The sequence below is a fragment of the Henckelia pumila genome, chromosome 2 (genome assembly GCF_033568475.1).
Source record: "Henckelia pumila isolate YLH828 chromosome 2, ASM3356847v2, whole genome shotgun sequence".
NCBI classification, from domain to species: domain Eukaryota; kingdom Viridiplantae; phylum Streptophyta; class Magnoliopsida; order Lamiales; family Gesneriaceae; genus Henckelia; species Henckelia pumila.
In genome coordinates, this window is record NC_133121.1 from 108,329,392 (window position 1) to 108,345,828 (window position 16,437).

The window sequence follows — 16,437 nt, forward strand, 5'->3', positions numbered from 1 at the left end:
ATTCTAATTAACAATAACATCATAAATATCTTCTTCTTTTTTTCAAAAAAAAAAAACATGATATAATAATGTATGGGACAACTTGGACATGATCAAGATCAGTGACAGAGAAAGAGGAGGATACAGATTGGTCATTGGATGGTCCACACTCTTTTTTTATAATTCTTTTTTTTAGTCTGTAGATATACTTTTATACATATTATAGTATTATACATGTAAATTAACAATCTCACACGTTATGATTTTGTTTCAAAAAAAATTCAATTTTTATCATCTGTATATTATAACTTTTACCCCTAGCTTATATATGATATTAAGGGTTGCAAATATATATATATATATATATATATATATATAATTAAAAGATGTGAAATACAGTGTGTGTGAGAGAAAAAAAAAAAAGAAAAAAGGGGGAATTAAGTTCAAAATAAGAAAAGAAAAATTGAGGAAATGTTGTCGGTTGGATGTAAGTAGTAATCAAAGGTCGTAATCTGGTCCCCCTTAAAACCCTGTCCTTTGCAGCTGACAATATGCCTACTCTTTCTCACGCCTCCTCCTCCTCCTCACTAGCTACTTTCTTACAAATTCTTCTCTTTTTTTTTCCCTAAAAAAAAAAAAAAAGAAAGAAAAAATCCCTTTTACTTTACGTTTTATGCATAGCATATATAATTGAAAAAACAAAATTAAATCAATTTTAGTTCCAATTGATCGATGTTCCACTGATACGTACAAAATTTAACTACTTGTGTTTTTCAGTACTCTTTAATTAATTATGTTCTTCATCAAATACAAAAATTACAACCTACAAACGTGGAATTCATTAAAATATATTAATTAAAAACATGGAGATCTAATATTATATATATAAATGAAAAATTTGCAGAGCAGTACAATTTTAACGGCATGCATGCATCCAAAGATTTGGTTTGTGGATAGCTGCAAAGCACCCTTTGGTCCATGCATATATATATCAAGAATCTGTGAATCATTAAATTTCTCGAGGATGAAGCTTTGGGTTTCTTAAGATGGAAACAGTACACACAGACTGCCACGTTTTCTCTGTAAATCACAGGTTTAATTTAAAGAGATCATCATCACATCACATATAACTTACATACATACGTACACATATATATTCAACCTTTCTTAATTTTTCCTCTGCCGAATTCTGAATTCTTTTATTTTTTCTGCTGTTGCATTCAATTATTATTATTTTTAATTGCATGGTATATATGGGATCAAGCCGGGCCGGGCTGGGACAAAACCAACACTAGCTAGCGATAGTAGTGTTTGATTCATGTCCATCAAATTATAAAGGTTTTGAAAGAAAAATGTTTTATATATCTAGCTGAAATAAGAAAATGATTATATCAATTTTTTAAAGTTTTCGTTTAATATTTGTAACATGGTGATCTTACATATTCGTAGATTGATGTTTTATTTGCTCTTATTCATATATACCCTTTTTTTGGGATTGAAAAGCTAAATATATTAAGAAATGAAACTGTCCATTGATACAAGATATATATGTGAACCAAGAAGGAAATCCCGTACACAGCCACTCAATATTAGAACTAGATTAATGAATCACATTCCTAGCAAGTTGATGCGCCACTCGTAAATAAAATAAGGAAAAAAAATGCAATTTCGGTCCTTTATGTTTGTCACTTTGTGGTTTTGGTCCTCTATGTTTTCATATTTCAGTTTTAGTCTTATATGTTTAAATTTTTGGCAATTTCAGTCTTTTTTATTCAAAAATGCTTACGTGAAACTATACACGTCAGCTCCACATCAGCACTGCATTGATGTCACATCAGCGGCACATTAGAAAAAGGACTGAAAGTGCTAAAAAAATAAAGATAGCGGGCTAAAACTAAAATTTAAAAATATAAAATGCCAAAATCGCAAAGTGACAAACATACATGACTAAAAAAATAATGTTTCCATAAAATAATGACTCAAGTTCAATTATTATTAGCGACAATCACGGTTTTGATCTTGTGTGTTCGCTTTTTTGCGGTTTTGTTTCCTACGTTATCAAATTTCAGTACGTGTCAAAGACTGTTTGTAATAACTAAAAACAAGATAGTCCGGGGGTTTAGGTGACTAGCGTGGTTTGCAGGTTATTGCGGTAATTTAGGGCTTACTCAGTACGCACTAAAAGTTAGCGGATGCGGGTTCCTACATCATAAAAAAAGACATTCTTGGTTCTTTGCTTAAAAAAATTGTTTTGTGTGTTTCTTAATTAACACAAATTTTGTATTAGCTTCTGCTTAATTTAATTCAAATCCAAAAGTTGGTCCTATTGCGATTTTGATTCTCTAGAAGTTATTATAGTAAAAAAAAATTAATAATAGAATAACGTATTTATCAAACACTATCAATATCTGATTTCAACTTTTTATTTTTGTTTTTAAACACTATGTATCCAATTCTGATATTTTTCTGCTCGTTCATAATTTATAATTTAATCACTTTTACAAAAATATAATTGTTTATCTTTTGATTTATGACATTTATTTTTTCTTTTCTATTTGGAGTATTGACGCAACACTACCTTAATAATACCAAGAAGAAATGAAATAAAATAGGTAGCCGAAGGCATGAAGGCGCCGATCCCTAAGCCTTTTGTCCGTTCAAATTGGGGGCACGCCGTTTCCGTAGGGGGGGGGGGGGGGGGCTCGTCTTATTGTACAACTACTAAAACGGATGGTGCAATTGCCTACCTAGTTGTACCCTAACACCAATTAATTAAATTGATTAAGTAAATTAAAACCGAACACGTGTTTTTTTATTTAATTAATCTCCATAAATAAATTAAATTCAATCTCAATTATATGATTTTTTAATATACCGAGCAGATAACATGAAATGGTCCATGAAATTGGCGCCTATATATGCTCTTAAATTGCTATTAACTCAATTATTTTAAAATATTTGTTACATATTGTGATTCATGTAAATAAAGAGGACGAGTTATTGGATCTTCAATTGCAATTTAATTCATAAAAAATTTATAGTTTTATTGAAAACCCATCGACCTCATTTAAATCTAATAAATTCAAGAATTTTAATATACCATATTTAATAATTTATCTTTTTTTATTATTCATTTCTTATATTTTAAAATATATATATCCTTGTTGAGTATCCTTTTAAATTTTAGGAGATGCTCAACGATATATAATATTTTTAAATTTGTGCTCTTACTAAAGCTCCGCAGAATGAACGAAAATATCTAGAGTGACTCGTCGTGGACGTTAACGATCGACTATGTTGCATGAATATTAGCTTATTAACGCGTGAGTTTATACCACTCATATGGAAAACTTTTTTTGGAGTGATACAATTTTTGACCGGGTTTAATTTATACACTAACATTATTACATTAATTAAATTGGTTTGTATAACATCCTCAACCTTTCTACTTTAGTCATTTTTTTTTTCAATTCCCGTAAATTGTTTTTCAATGATGACGTTCGTAATTATGCTAACTATCATTAATCTTCATGAATGAAAGATATTGCTTTGGAGATAGATTTCCTATTGTCCTAAAAATAGATAATACCAATAAAATAACTTGCGCATTGATAGATAATAAAGAGAAATAAATACACTTTAAAAGTGGATATATATATCTTTTCTTTTAAACCTAGATCTTACAAGTTACAAGTCCACACTTAAAACATATTAAAAAAATGTTTTTACACAAAAATTAATTATGGACCTAAAATAACCTTTTGAGCTTATACACATATTGTTGGTCAGTTTTTATTCGCCTCATAAAAGCTCAAAATAGAAATGATATAGCAAAATTAAATGTGGAACGCGCATATACGTCATCATATATGAACACAACGGGATGCAAAATTTGAAAAAATTTACTGGTTTGGTGATGAAATAAAGTTTATAATTAAGAACAATTCATTAATACTACCCTCAACCCCCAACGAACAAGTTTAATACATACATGCATCCCTCCTAACATTCATGAGTTGTATTTAGTTGACTCCACTAGTAGACAAAGATTATTAATCCTTTGTTCTAATTAACATACTATTTATCTTAATTAATATCAAGTACTATTTAAACGCTTCTAGGGCTACTAATCTTCAAAATGAATCTCAAATTTGAAAACGATTGTGGACATGCATGTACTATGTTTAATGGATACAAAATGGATCCTATTTATTTATACCTTGTTAAATACTTTTACATAAGTATATTAATCCATGGTGACACTTTTATATGTTCAACGTATATATAGACACATGAATGGCCATTGGCATAACATCATTTTCAACTATATACATAATTGGCCAAAATTTGTAGTTGATTCATCATACGCGCGTCGTTTCGGTATATTTCTTGCATGACTCCCATCCGAAACATGCATGTGGCTCGAGAAACCGGTGCCTCCATAAGTATAGGCCGATGATGAAGACTTGCAAACACTAGGCAGCACCGACTAGGACGGATCGATTACGGACATGCATGTGGCTAGCTAGCTGCTACGAGTGATTATTTTATGCAACGTATATATATGCATACACACCAACTGTTAAATTCATAAATGACGCAGACATTACTTAATGTTAATTGAAAGTACATACATAGAGTGAGTACTTCAATCACCCAACCACCAGAAAGATATACACTTGTCCATGTCTCATATAAAAATCACCAATTCTCATTATATATCACTCACAGACCTAGCTAATTCTAGCTAGCAGCTTTCAAACATATATATACTGTATGAGTAGCTAGGGTGTGATGGTGGGTTCAGTTCCAAACCCGACTGGAGTTTGGTTCGGATTGAGCCGGGTCAGATTCATGAGCTACTCGATGAGTACCGAGTACGTACTATGCTATCGAGTATGCATGCATGTATGTACGTAGGTATGTATGTATGTCTAGTCGATAAATAAATGTACGGATTCAGATACGAGAACATGGATGTGATAGTGATACAATATGAATATAGAACAATATTTGATATTAATGCTCACATATTAGTTTTTCTCGTTTCTAACATTTTTCATTATTTATTTCTTTTATAAAAAAATTTGCACCTGTGATAATTAAATGCTAGCTCACATATTTTGAAAGCTAATATTTTCTACTTATTTAAAAATAATAACAATAAAATTAGTCATGAGACAAGCAAGTCTAGTTATAAGGCAAGAACTAGGTCTTACATATCCAGTTGTTCACTGAATTAGGTACAAAAGAATCAAGTTAAATGGTCACTTTTTTCCTTAGTTATATAACAAGATTCTAACCATTTAGACGGTGCATTCATAAATTCTCACACATAGATTTTAGACTACAAGAAGATATATGGAAAAAGAAAAAAATAGAATCCCCTTAAAAAGAAAGATGTAATTGTAATCGTACGACTCCGCAAAAAGTCAAAATTTGAAACGAGGAGACAACCTCGTGGATAACTAGTAGGTCGAAAAAAATCTCCCATGGGCTTAGACATTGGGCCTTTCAACTCTTAAATGGACTTCATGATGACTGTGTTTTCGTGAGATCGTATTGAGTCGACTTATGACATGATATCCGTATCATAAAATTAAACGGAGTCTCGGGCAGGGAAAAAAGGAAAAGAGAAAGAAAAGCGCAATAAAGGAAGCTTGGATTTGTGTTTGTTTGTGAGGCTAAATTTGCAGTGGACGGTGAAAGAAAGACAATATAATATAATAATAATAACAATGAAAGGACACGAAACAAAAGCTTGGAATTTCCGACATATGTGGTCGGGACATTGGACATGGATGCGTGTCGCGAGCAAAGTGTCGTAATGTATAATTAAATAGACAGACATATATATTAATTCCTCAGGTGAAAATTCGGATCTTTATACATTCTCTCCTACATTGTAAAACAAAAAGGCAAACTGATATTGGATTCCTTTTGGATGGGATTGCAGTTTTGTTTCGTGGGCTGAAAAAGACTGTGGTTGGGGTCAAAAGATATTTGGGCTGACACAAGCCCAGTTGTACTCGAACCCACAACGCCCTGACACAAACTCATCCTTTTAGATGTTTGTGTATGTGTATAATTATCAAGGTTCTAAAAAGCGTGAAGCGTGTCGAAGTGTGAGAGCCAAGTTTCAAGATTTTTAAGTTTAAGTGCGATTACTGCGAGCTTAAGCGTATTCTTAAGCGTAAAAAAACTTTTTTAATTTAAACTATAATTTTAGTCATCTCAAACAAATCAAGTGTAATGCATTAATTCATTGTCAGATTCTAATTCAATTTATTTCATCATTCATTTCATATTCAGTATCATCGAACATAAACTAAATTAATTGGTCAAATTTAAAACATTAGCTGTAAAATTCCTCAATATGTTATGCATTCACATCATCGCTACACTTAGTCATACAATATTATACATTTTTAACATTGCTAACAATCACTCACTAGTAAAAACGCTAATTTATGATCTATTTTCGTCTTATTAATCAATTTTGTTTTTATAAAAATCACATTTATGCATATTTAATGACACTTGACATAGTCAATCTATGTCTGACCCTTTTTTACCGCTTTTGGCCGAAGAAAAGTGTTTTAGAGAAATTTCAAGGTTAAGCGAGGGTTAATCAAGCTTTTTAGAACATTGTGTATAATTCTTAATTATTTCTGACTCTTTCTTTAAGATTTATCTGTAATTAATTAGCTTTAAAATGAAAAATCGTGGATTTTAAAAATATTAATGATTTTAAAAATTATTAATTAGCATAATTTTGAAATGTGAAAGTTTGCAGTCTCGTACTTTCTGTTTTCCGTAATATATTATTGGATTTCAGAACTACTTATTTTCACATTTAATTTAGACTAATTTTATAATGATTAATTTATATTAGAAAAAAAAATTTGTTAAAAAAAATTAAACATTTTTCTTACGATACATTCAAAAAAAAAATTAAAAATTATAAACAATATGTTTTTGTATATACTCTAATATAATACTTCAAATGCTAAAAAGAAATTGTTCTTTATGATAAGAAGGATTATTTTGTTGTTAATAATTTACTTGGATTTTATTCCTGAATAATATAACATGGTTCTATTCATCATTCATGCCATAACATTGTCTTGTGTGAGAAAATAAAATATCGGGAAATTATTAACGTGAATACTTAGTTATTTTGAAATTATATGACATGAAACCTCTTGAAATTAAGGATGATAATTTTTCTCACGATTCAAGGACCCGCAAGAAAAACCCGAAACGAAGTGGGTATGTGGGAGCTTTTTCAGATATGGATTTGAGTTCGAAGATTTTTAAAAATCTCCGAAGCATATTGAGGCGAGTATCACTACAAAAAAAAAACGGAGTTTTTGCTACGATTTTTAAAAACCGTAGCAAATTATGCGACGATTATATCAAAACCGTCGCAAAATGGGACGGTTTTCGAAAAACCGTCGCCAATGCAATCGTGTGCAAAACTGTTGCAAATTCACAGCCTCCCTTCTTCTCTGCCGCATATTCAAAAAATTAAACGCAGAGGTACGTAATTTCCATCAAAAAAATACAGTGTATATTTTTTAGGGTGTTGGACCATATTCTCGAGGGTCGGGCACTAGCAAGAGACCTCAGGGATTGTAGTGAAGCTATTCTCAAGTTGTGGTCTCTTGACATCAGCGGATCGACGACAGACACAAATATAAGTCTAGTCTTTTAGTATCTATTGAAAGTAACTATTAGTCTAGTTAAAACTTTTATATCATTACTAGTGACTAGTGATATGATTTTCACTTGGCTTGTAGTGTTGGACTATAGAAACTTATAACGCAGAGTAGTTTTTTTTTTTTTTTTTACGCAGACTAGTAGTTGAGGTATGTAAGTACTTACTCATATTGTCAGCTAGTATGCATGCTTATGTGTTGCATTTATGTGTCATGATAAATGTTTTACTGCTTTATTATATTATGTTGCATGTGCATAGATTATGTTGAGCATGTATCTCCTTCGAGATAAGTCGTTCTAGTAAGGTCGCTCAGTCCTATACTTTCGTTATATACGAACACCGGGGGATACCATGATGATGGAGACCGAGGTTACGGTGATCTAAATGAGTGTGTGACTACCCCGCGATCGGATTCACAGATGGTATTACACACTCATTGACACCTAGTCTGAGCATGATTGTTCTTGTTACCTTGTACATCAAGTCATTTCATTTGTATGCATCATGTTAGTTTGAATACTCGTATTTACGTACTAAGCAAGTGTCGCTCACGTCAGTGTTTTACCATGGACACACAGTTCAACGGGGCAATTGAAGGTTGTTCTGGAGTTGGACCATAGTTTAGCCGGTGACTAAGGCCTGGGTGCAGAGGTTGTCGGTGGCTTAGTTAGGTTGAATTTGTGGTTTTTGAATTATTCGATTGGGTCGTATTATTCAATTAATCTTGTGTTTTTCATTTGATTCCAGTTGTATTTTACGGATTGTTATTTTATTAATCAGTTCCACAATTAACTCTGATTATGTTTTCTGTTTAAAATAATTAAATGCCTAAGTTTTTGTTTAGTAGGTGATCCGAGTCGAGTAACTATAAATTTGTAGAGTAAATTGATTACCACTCAAATTGTATTTCCATCTAACTCAACATTATCATAAACATCGATAAATTCTATAAATCTTAAAAATTTTATTCTCTCAATATTCGATAACAAACAAAAATTAATATAGATGATTCTTGGAGATTTTAAAGAAAAAAAAGTAAGAACACGAATTGGGCTTTCCTGGAAACCCAAAATTATGCTTTTAAAATTTTAGCCCATTCCCATTAGACGACGTGGATAGCTGAAGGTTTTTTTTTTTTTTTTTCAGCTCTACGATTATTTACACTCACGCAAAATACTGTATTTCACAGGTTCTTTTATTTAATTTTCACCGTTTGTATTCTCCAATCCAGTATCTTTGAATTGAAGCATGTACTAGGGTTCTTAACTTGTTTAATGTAATGGTTGTGTAGGATTTTGAGCAAAATCGAGGGCTCTTTTTGTTTCCAAGGGGAGAAAAGAAAGATGTATATCATATATGAGTTAGAAAGAAAAATAAATTAACCATCTATGATTATTGTAGACAATCCTACCATTTTAACGAACATGTATGAGAGATGCATACAAACTCGTCATTTTACTTGATAAATTATGATGTTTTATGCCGTAGTCGTGTAATTATTTTTTACTAAGCAATATGTAGGATGACAATAAGATTTTAGTCATATATTCGAATTGATTTTGTAACTATGGGTGTTTGATATGTTGCTTGTTCTGAATCTTTTATAAAATTGTGAGTCGATGCTACTAGCAGGGTAGTGCCCTGCGGGTGACGTGGCGGTTCATGATTGGTTAAAATCAGTGGGCCTTACGTGAGACCCACTAATTTTTACCAATCATGGAATTACACGTCACCCGCAGGGTAGCGGACGGCATGTACTAAACCCAATGCTTCAATCAGAGATCTTAAAAAAATTATAGTATAGTGAAGTTTGACTTTTTGTTGATTTCGTTGTGTTAGCAGTTGATCGTTCATTAACATTTCTAATGAGTTTTAAGTTTTAACAGGTGGATACCTGATTTTGTTTTTGGATTCAATGGAAAGAAACATATCGAAATAAGGAGTGACATTTTTGCAATAAAACAAGGATAAATTGTATAAGGTTGTAGCCCTTGATTAAAGATTTGATTTAAAAGGATGAATTTGAATTACAACTACATATTTATTAACAAATGTGCGGATTCGAAATCCAGAGAACATAATTCTTCCAAACAATGATTTTGATTTGAAATCCAAGTACACCCTATATAAAAAGCAAGCAAACCATTCAATTGATGCACTGAAGTTTCATAGACCAAGTTCACAAATTACACAAATATCAAACACCTGAGAGGCTCCAAATTGATTCTCCAAAACTACAGTTTCCCATCTTATGATTAAATCGCCGAATAAGGTACATAATTAATTGTCAAAACTACGGGATATTCATCAAAATCCCTGTTTATTATGTATGGGTACTGCAGATTATGATCATTCATGGCACTAAAAAAAGAAAAGAAGAGGGAGATTCTCACGTCGCTCAAAAATATATTACAGAACAATAATTTAATCTTCAAGCTCTATAATCTTGACTACAGATGCATCCCCAACTTTCTGGCAGACCACGACTCGATCATGTGACTTGATCACCCCCGAGGCTTTTCCATGATCAAGTGCAACTTTCAGAACTGATTCATTAGTTGCGTTCGTTGACTCAGCCTGCAAATATAGGCCAAATTTAGTTAAGCATCATCAAGCTGATTAATCAAAATTCTATATGCCAAATCGGGTGTTTGTATCATGAAGAAACCAGGAGTGCACACCAAAGGATAAACTGAACTACCCAATGATGCCATAGAAAATAACACGGTGTCAACAGCGACATAAGTCTCTGGTACATGATATAATTGTCTGCGCTGATATTTCAAACTAAAAATACGGCACCACCTAAAGGTGTAAGAAACTCACAGGATGTCGAGGATCAGCAAGCAGAGGGAAAAGACCACGAACTAGGAGTGACTGTCTTGCCTGAAAATTCAAAATTACATCCATCAGCATCAGCTGAAACGTACCCATATGACTAAAAATATCTGGTGATAAATAGTGAAGAAAAATAATGGTGCAAATGGAGAGAATACGTGGAACACCACACTGATCACCTCGCAGATGGGGGATGAGAACAAACTATGTTGTTTATGGTGCAAGACATTAGTATTTCAGACACATTAAATGAACCGGAAACAAATATATTTCTTGGAGTACCAATGTTCTTGTATCAGATCTATAAAATATAATGCCCGAAAGACTGTGTAGAGTTTTTAAATCCTTTCGCACTGACGCGGTGACCATAACAAAAATCTAAATCCGACGGTCAAACCAGAAAATAAAAGCACGTTTCTCCTGTTGGGAATAGAGCCATCAACATGAAGTCGACACAGTTGAGTTGTAGAGTTAAAGGACATACCTCAAATGCACCACTAAAACTCCACTTCAGTTGATTTGTCTTGAGCCGAGGAATGACAACTGATAAAACAGGCATGGTCGGTCGATACTTTGCTATCAACCTGCATAAACAAGACAGAGTGAAGTCAAATTTAGAACAGTAGTTTCACAACATTTCAGGATATTAATTGTGGATTCATTCACAAAATATACTGAACCTTGCTGCCCTTCCAGAAGAGGTAAAGCATATGATAACAGATGCCTTCACTTTCAGCGCCGCTCGAACCTAAAGATGAAATGCAGAAATTTATTCATTAAATCCTAGGCATATGCTTAAAGTAGCAATTCAACAACAAAATTTATCTAATCAGTTTTCCTTTTCTATATTTTTTTCTTCTCATCCTTCTATAACATTTACTCTTACCGCGGAGGAAGCAATGGATTCCAAGTGAGTCATGGGTTCACCAACATATTTTACAGTTCTCTTGAAGTATTGGTCTTGATTGAATACCTTCTCTGCCTGGGAATAATGTGGAAAACGGATAATATATTTAGCTAATGCTTAACGGTTTGGTACGACACTAAAAGTTACCAAAAGAACCATTTTTTTTTGTTGTTGAGAATACAGAACAACATTATTGTTAACAAGTAGTGTGCACGAAAAAGTATTTTGTAAACTCTTGGAATTGAGAACTTGAAGCACAAACATTCCCAACCCAGAAATTAATAAATAAGAGGGAGAGGGGACTTAATTAAATATCAACTTATATAAAACCACAAACTGGACGTAACTTAAATGACAGTGGCAACACGCATATAAGGTTTTACCTCAGCACAAATTTTGCCAACAGTAGAAATTGTTTCGACAGGGTATAGTCCACGTAAGGTTTCGGCGCCAAGAAGAATTGCATCACATCCTGAAATATGATCATTTCGTGTTGACCTTGTTCAGTTGACAAATAGACAGGCTCAAACATCGACAAATAAAGTATAATGGTTAGAACAAACATGCATAATAATGAGCTACAAAATACGAACCCGGTCAACATATCCCTTGAATCCAACATCAAAACCTCAAACACATAAATGCTAATGAAAGAAAGTGGTATTAATTGAGGCAAGAACACAAACTTCTCATCAAGCATTTTAGCCAGAGACTAACCATCCAAAACAGCATTAGCAACATCAGTTGCCTCAGCACGAGTAGGCCTGAGATTGTCAGTCATACTATCAACGACCCGAGTAACAACTGCAGGCTTTCCAGCCATGTTACATTTATAAACAGCAGACTTCTGAAATAAGAACACCTGCAAAGAAAGAAAATGAGCTGCTGCTAAATATTTTAAGAAGGTGAGTCAGTTTCAAATACTGAAAACAGCGGAAACAAAACCAAATAACTATAAACAGAAGTAACCACGTATTCACATGGCATTAACTGATTTGTGGTGCAAAAAGGACTTTCATCAAATACATTATCTCAAAAGAGATTCTCCTTGCAGGGTAGTGTAGTAAATGAAGGACCAAGATTCGAACAATATAAGAAAAGTTTGAGAGCATAATTGAATATTATCAAACAATGAATCGTCCTCTGAATAACTGGCACAGATGACAGAACTATTAAGAAAAACAAAATACAGCATTGGCGACCCACAAAGCTGTTTTCGTAAAATCATAACCTCTTACTTTCTCAGGTGGGAGATCTATACCAAGGTTCCCACGAGAAAGAATGATGCCATCTGCCTCCTGTAGAATCTCATCGAAATGGGTTAAACCCTGCAAATGGGGATGCCAAAAAAGCACGCTGTTGAGTTTTCCAGAGTGTCTCATTTACAAAAGGAAACGCAAAACCTCCACTATTTCAGATAGAGAATTAAACATAGCCTTCAATATTCACCTCTACATTTTCAATCTTAGCAAAGATTTGAGTCTGGCTAAGATCACCAAGCTTGGATAGATAGTTGCGAGCCTGCATTTTTTAGACAAGTATTAGCAACCAGGAAACCAATGACTGGAAGAACACAAAAGAGACACACTCACAAAATAAACAAATCAAAAAGCTCTCTTGACCTTTTAAATTTTACCTCGCGAACATCCTCTGCATGACGTGTATATGACAAAGATAGAAAATCTATTTTATTCTGAACACCCCACGAGCTGATAACCTGATTTAAAAAAAAAAGATTACTAGAAATATAAAATTAAATAACAAATGGAATGGGTAAAATCAAGCATGACGAGAAATACAAGACAATGAAGTTCTGCCGTGTAAGCTTTCATGCAACTGTTTTAATTGTTTTGGTTGATATCAAATGTTAATCACAGTGATGAATCTAAATGCCACAGTAATTTATTTTGGTTTAAATAGTTTGATTCATATGTAGAATCAAAGGCAAAAAGTTAGTGTTAGTCGTTACACACTCTTCGTCATTCTTACAATTTCTTTTGGAGTAAGTGTGACACACAAAAACTAGACCAAAAGAATGGTAACAATATACTGTGAAGTCCAATGACTAACCACTCAAAATTCTCCCTCGTGGATACAATAGACAAATCCCTATATTTATATAGCACAAATTAGGGGGAAGGTCACCTGCTTGTCCTCGTCAGATAGAGTAGGAAGGTCTATACGAATTTGAGAAGCATGCAATGTAAACAATGATCCCCCCAAGGTTGCAGAATTCTTGATCACACAAACCACGTCATCTCCATGTACTTCATCTACCTGCGCAGCCAAATCCTCCAATTTCAATTTCAAGCAATGAAAAGAAAATATCCGAAAATTTATCCATAACATAAGGCAATCTCAGAATTTACATTTATGTCAACTGTTGTATTAGTGATTAAGGAGATGTTCGAGCATGACAAACGAAGACAAGAGGAATCAAAGAAAGCACATGCTTGAAGTAATTAAACACAAATAAACAACCGGTATTTTTTTATTTTTTCTCGATCCAGGTTAGATATTTTGCATGCATATGAGGTTTTTTCATGTTTGGCAAAATGTTTCAAGGAGAAAATACAATGTAAAAATAAAGAAAAAGAAATCAAAAAAATGAGGAGCATTAAAAGGTTAAGAGTTGCGAAAAATTATCCAACACTGTCAACAAACCAAGTTTAAGGCTTCATACCTCCAGCCAAACAGAAGTCGTTTCACTTCCTGTAAATAGGTATTGCCCCATAAAAATGGTGTCTCCCTTCTTCACGGCCTACCAATCAATAAATTTATCATAAGAGATCAAACTAATCTAAAAAACCCAACCAGAAAAACTCGATCTCTGAAACTGTTAGGTCAGGTTCAACGCAATGACTCTGATACAGCCACACGAATTTAAATTTCTTTATGATGAGCCAATACGTAACAAAAATAAGGTAAGAGGTAATGTGAGAGTCAATTGCTCAATAAGATTTGCAATCATCGATAAAGCCATATGCAAACAACATGATTTAGGAAAATTAAGAAATAATCGGTAGTAATGACATAGCAGTAATCAGTATATTAATAATTAACCTTAGCCAGTCCAGTAAAGTTGATAGGCAACAATTCAGATGATGCTTCTTGACCTTGATCGGGAGTCAGAGTAACCTTCTCATCAACCTTAAGTGTTATAGCTTTCTCACTTTTATTAGAAACTTGTAACTCAGGGCCCACAGTATCCAGCATGACCTAAAATGTTAAAAACTAATGTATTATGTTTTGCATTTTCAATGAACAATTTAAACCAAAACATTTCTGCGAAATCACAAACATGGCTAAAAAATTTGCATACGGATACTTTGTAGCATCAGAAAGAATTTAAGAAGCTTTAGCTGGGCTTTTATTAACCAACCCACTGTGCTCCTATATTTGGTTCGATCCATGATTTATATTATGGACACACAAAAAAAAAATATGTACATACAGCGCAGAGTTTTTTAGTGCTCTTAATAGCAATCTTCAAGTTCTCCAGCGTCTCCTTGTGATACTCAGCATCCCCCCATGAAAAGTCAAATCTAGCCACTGTTCATCAAATCGTAATAATAACGATGAGAAGCATTCGAAGAAGGTCAGTATACAAAAACAGAAAACAAAAACAAAAACAAAAACAAAAACAAAAACAAAAACAAAAAAAAGGTATGTTAATTCAATTACCTGACATTCCAGCTTTTAGACAATCAGAAATTACTTCGACGGATCGAGAGCGTGGTCCCAGCGTCCCCACGATCTTCGCCATGGCCGGAAAAAAACTCTGTACGCGCGCGCAGAAAATTTTTAGCGAAACACAAACACGTACACAAACACAGATCTGGAAGAAGAAAAACTCACATATTTTGATGGCTCGAGAATGGTTGCCATCCGAATTGGCTCCTCGAGTAGCAAGTGGCTCGAATGCATGTTTTCCTGCTGAATTCTCTTAGCAAAATCTGGAATATGTTGGTTTTGTTCTAGCTTCTGTCCAGAAATGAACAGAGAAAGGAGAGCTAATAGAGAGAACCTAAAGATCAGAAACTCTTTAATAAAGTATTATTATTGATGGAAGACAAGGGCTGATTACATATATTTTTTGTTTACCCTAAAAGAATATCTCAATTTGGTCTAAAAAGAATATCTCAATTTGCTACCACCTCCTTGAACTAATTAATTATTAATTATAAATAAATAAATACACACAATTCACATCACAGTATTCTTATATTAATTATATCATTTTATATATATACCCTAAATTGCAATATCTATTCGATCTTTGTCCAAATCAATATATTCTAATAATAATATTGCCGATGACAGATAGCTCATCTGCATAATTTATGAAAAGATCTCAATTATAGCGTGAGGTCTCAAATTCAAGCTCAATTATAATATTTTTTTTCACTCAACTCTAAAAATAATAATTTCATAAAAATAAGTAATCAGTTTCAATTAAAATATCTGTTTTATTATTCGCTTAAATTCGTTTGAATGTCTACTGGAAAATTATTGTACATCATGATACTTAAAAACTGAATGAGCAAAATATATATTATGAGTATAATTTAGGTATAATGTCAATTTTAATTTCGTATGTATTGGGTGACATTTTTAGTTATCTATTTTTTGTTGAATCAATTATGATCGTATAACTATGTTATGGCTATTAATTTTATTATTTTTTTATATCAAAATTATGTTAAATGACTAATTTCATTGTGAAATTTTATATGATTACATTAGAAAAGTTATTGAATGAATTATAATTGAAATGGGTTTGAAAGACTTATTTAAATTGTGTTGAAACAAATTTAATTGAAATGGGCTTGAAAGGCTTATTTGAATTGTGTTGAAACAAATTTGAAATTTGGTGAATAAATTGAAGAGAAAACTTATTTTGTTTTGTCCCACATTGGAACATGTTCAATGTATTGTTCACCTTATATAATCCAACTTTGGATTATGGGATTGGGCCCTTAGGGCACCG

General features: G+C 32.8%; 1 protein-coding gene across 2 annotated transcripts; it reads right to left on the bottom strand.

Moving 5' to 3' along the window:
* Positions 1-9,836: 9,836 nt before the first annotated feature.
* Positions 9,837-15,512, bottom strand: LOC140880037 (pyruvate kinase 1, cytosolic). 2 transcript variants are annotated; one of them, XM_073284087.1, is made up of 16 exons: positions 15,306-15,512; positions 15,132-15,228; positions 14,902-14,999; positions 14,511-14,666; positions 14,131-14,208; positions 13,593-13,724; positions 13,084-13,164; positions 12,897-12,968; positions 12,686-12,775; positions 12,165-12,309; positions 11,831-11,919; positions 11,427-11,522; positions 11,221-11,288; positions 11,025-11,124; positions 10,529-10,588; positions 9,837-10,279 (listed from the first exon to the last, which is right to left on the bottom strand). In XM_073284087.1, the coding sequence occupies exons 1-16, from the start codon at positions 15,372-15,374 to the stop codon at positions 10,127-10,129; spliced, it is 1,584 nt and encodes a 527-aa protein (XP_073140188.1). In that variant the 5' UTR covers positions 15,375-15,512; the 3' UTR covers positions 9,837-10,126. The 2 variants fall into 2 exon arrangements, with proteins under 2 accessions (XP_073140188.1, XP_073140189.1); XM_073284088.1 differs by having other exon boundaries at positions 15,132-15,226; positions 15,302-15,447.
* Positions 15,513-16,437: the final 925 nt, after the last annotated feature.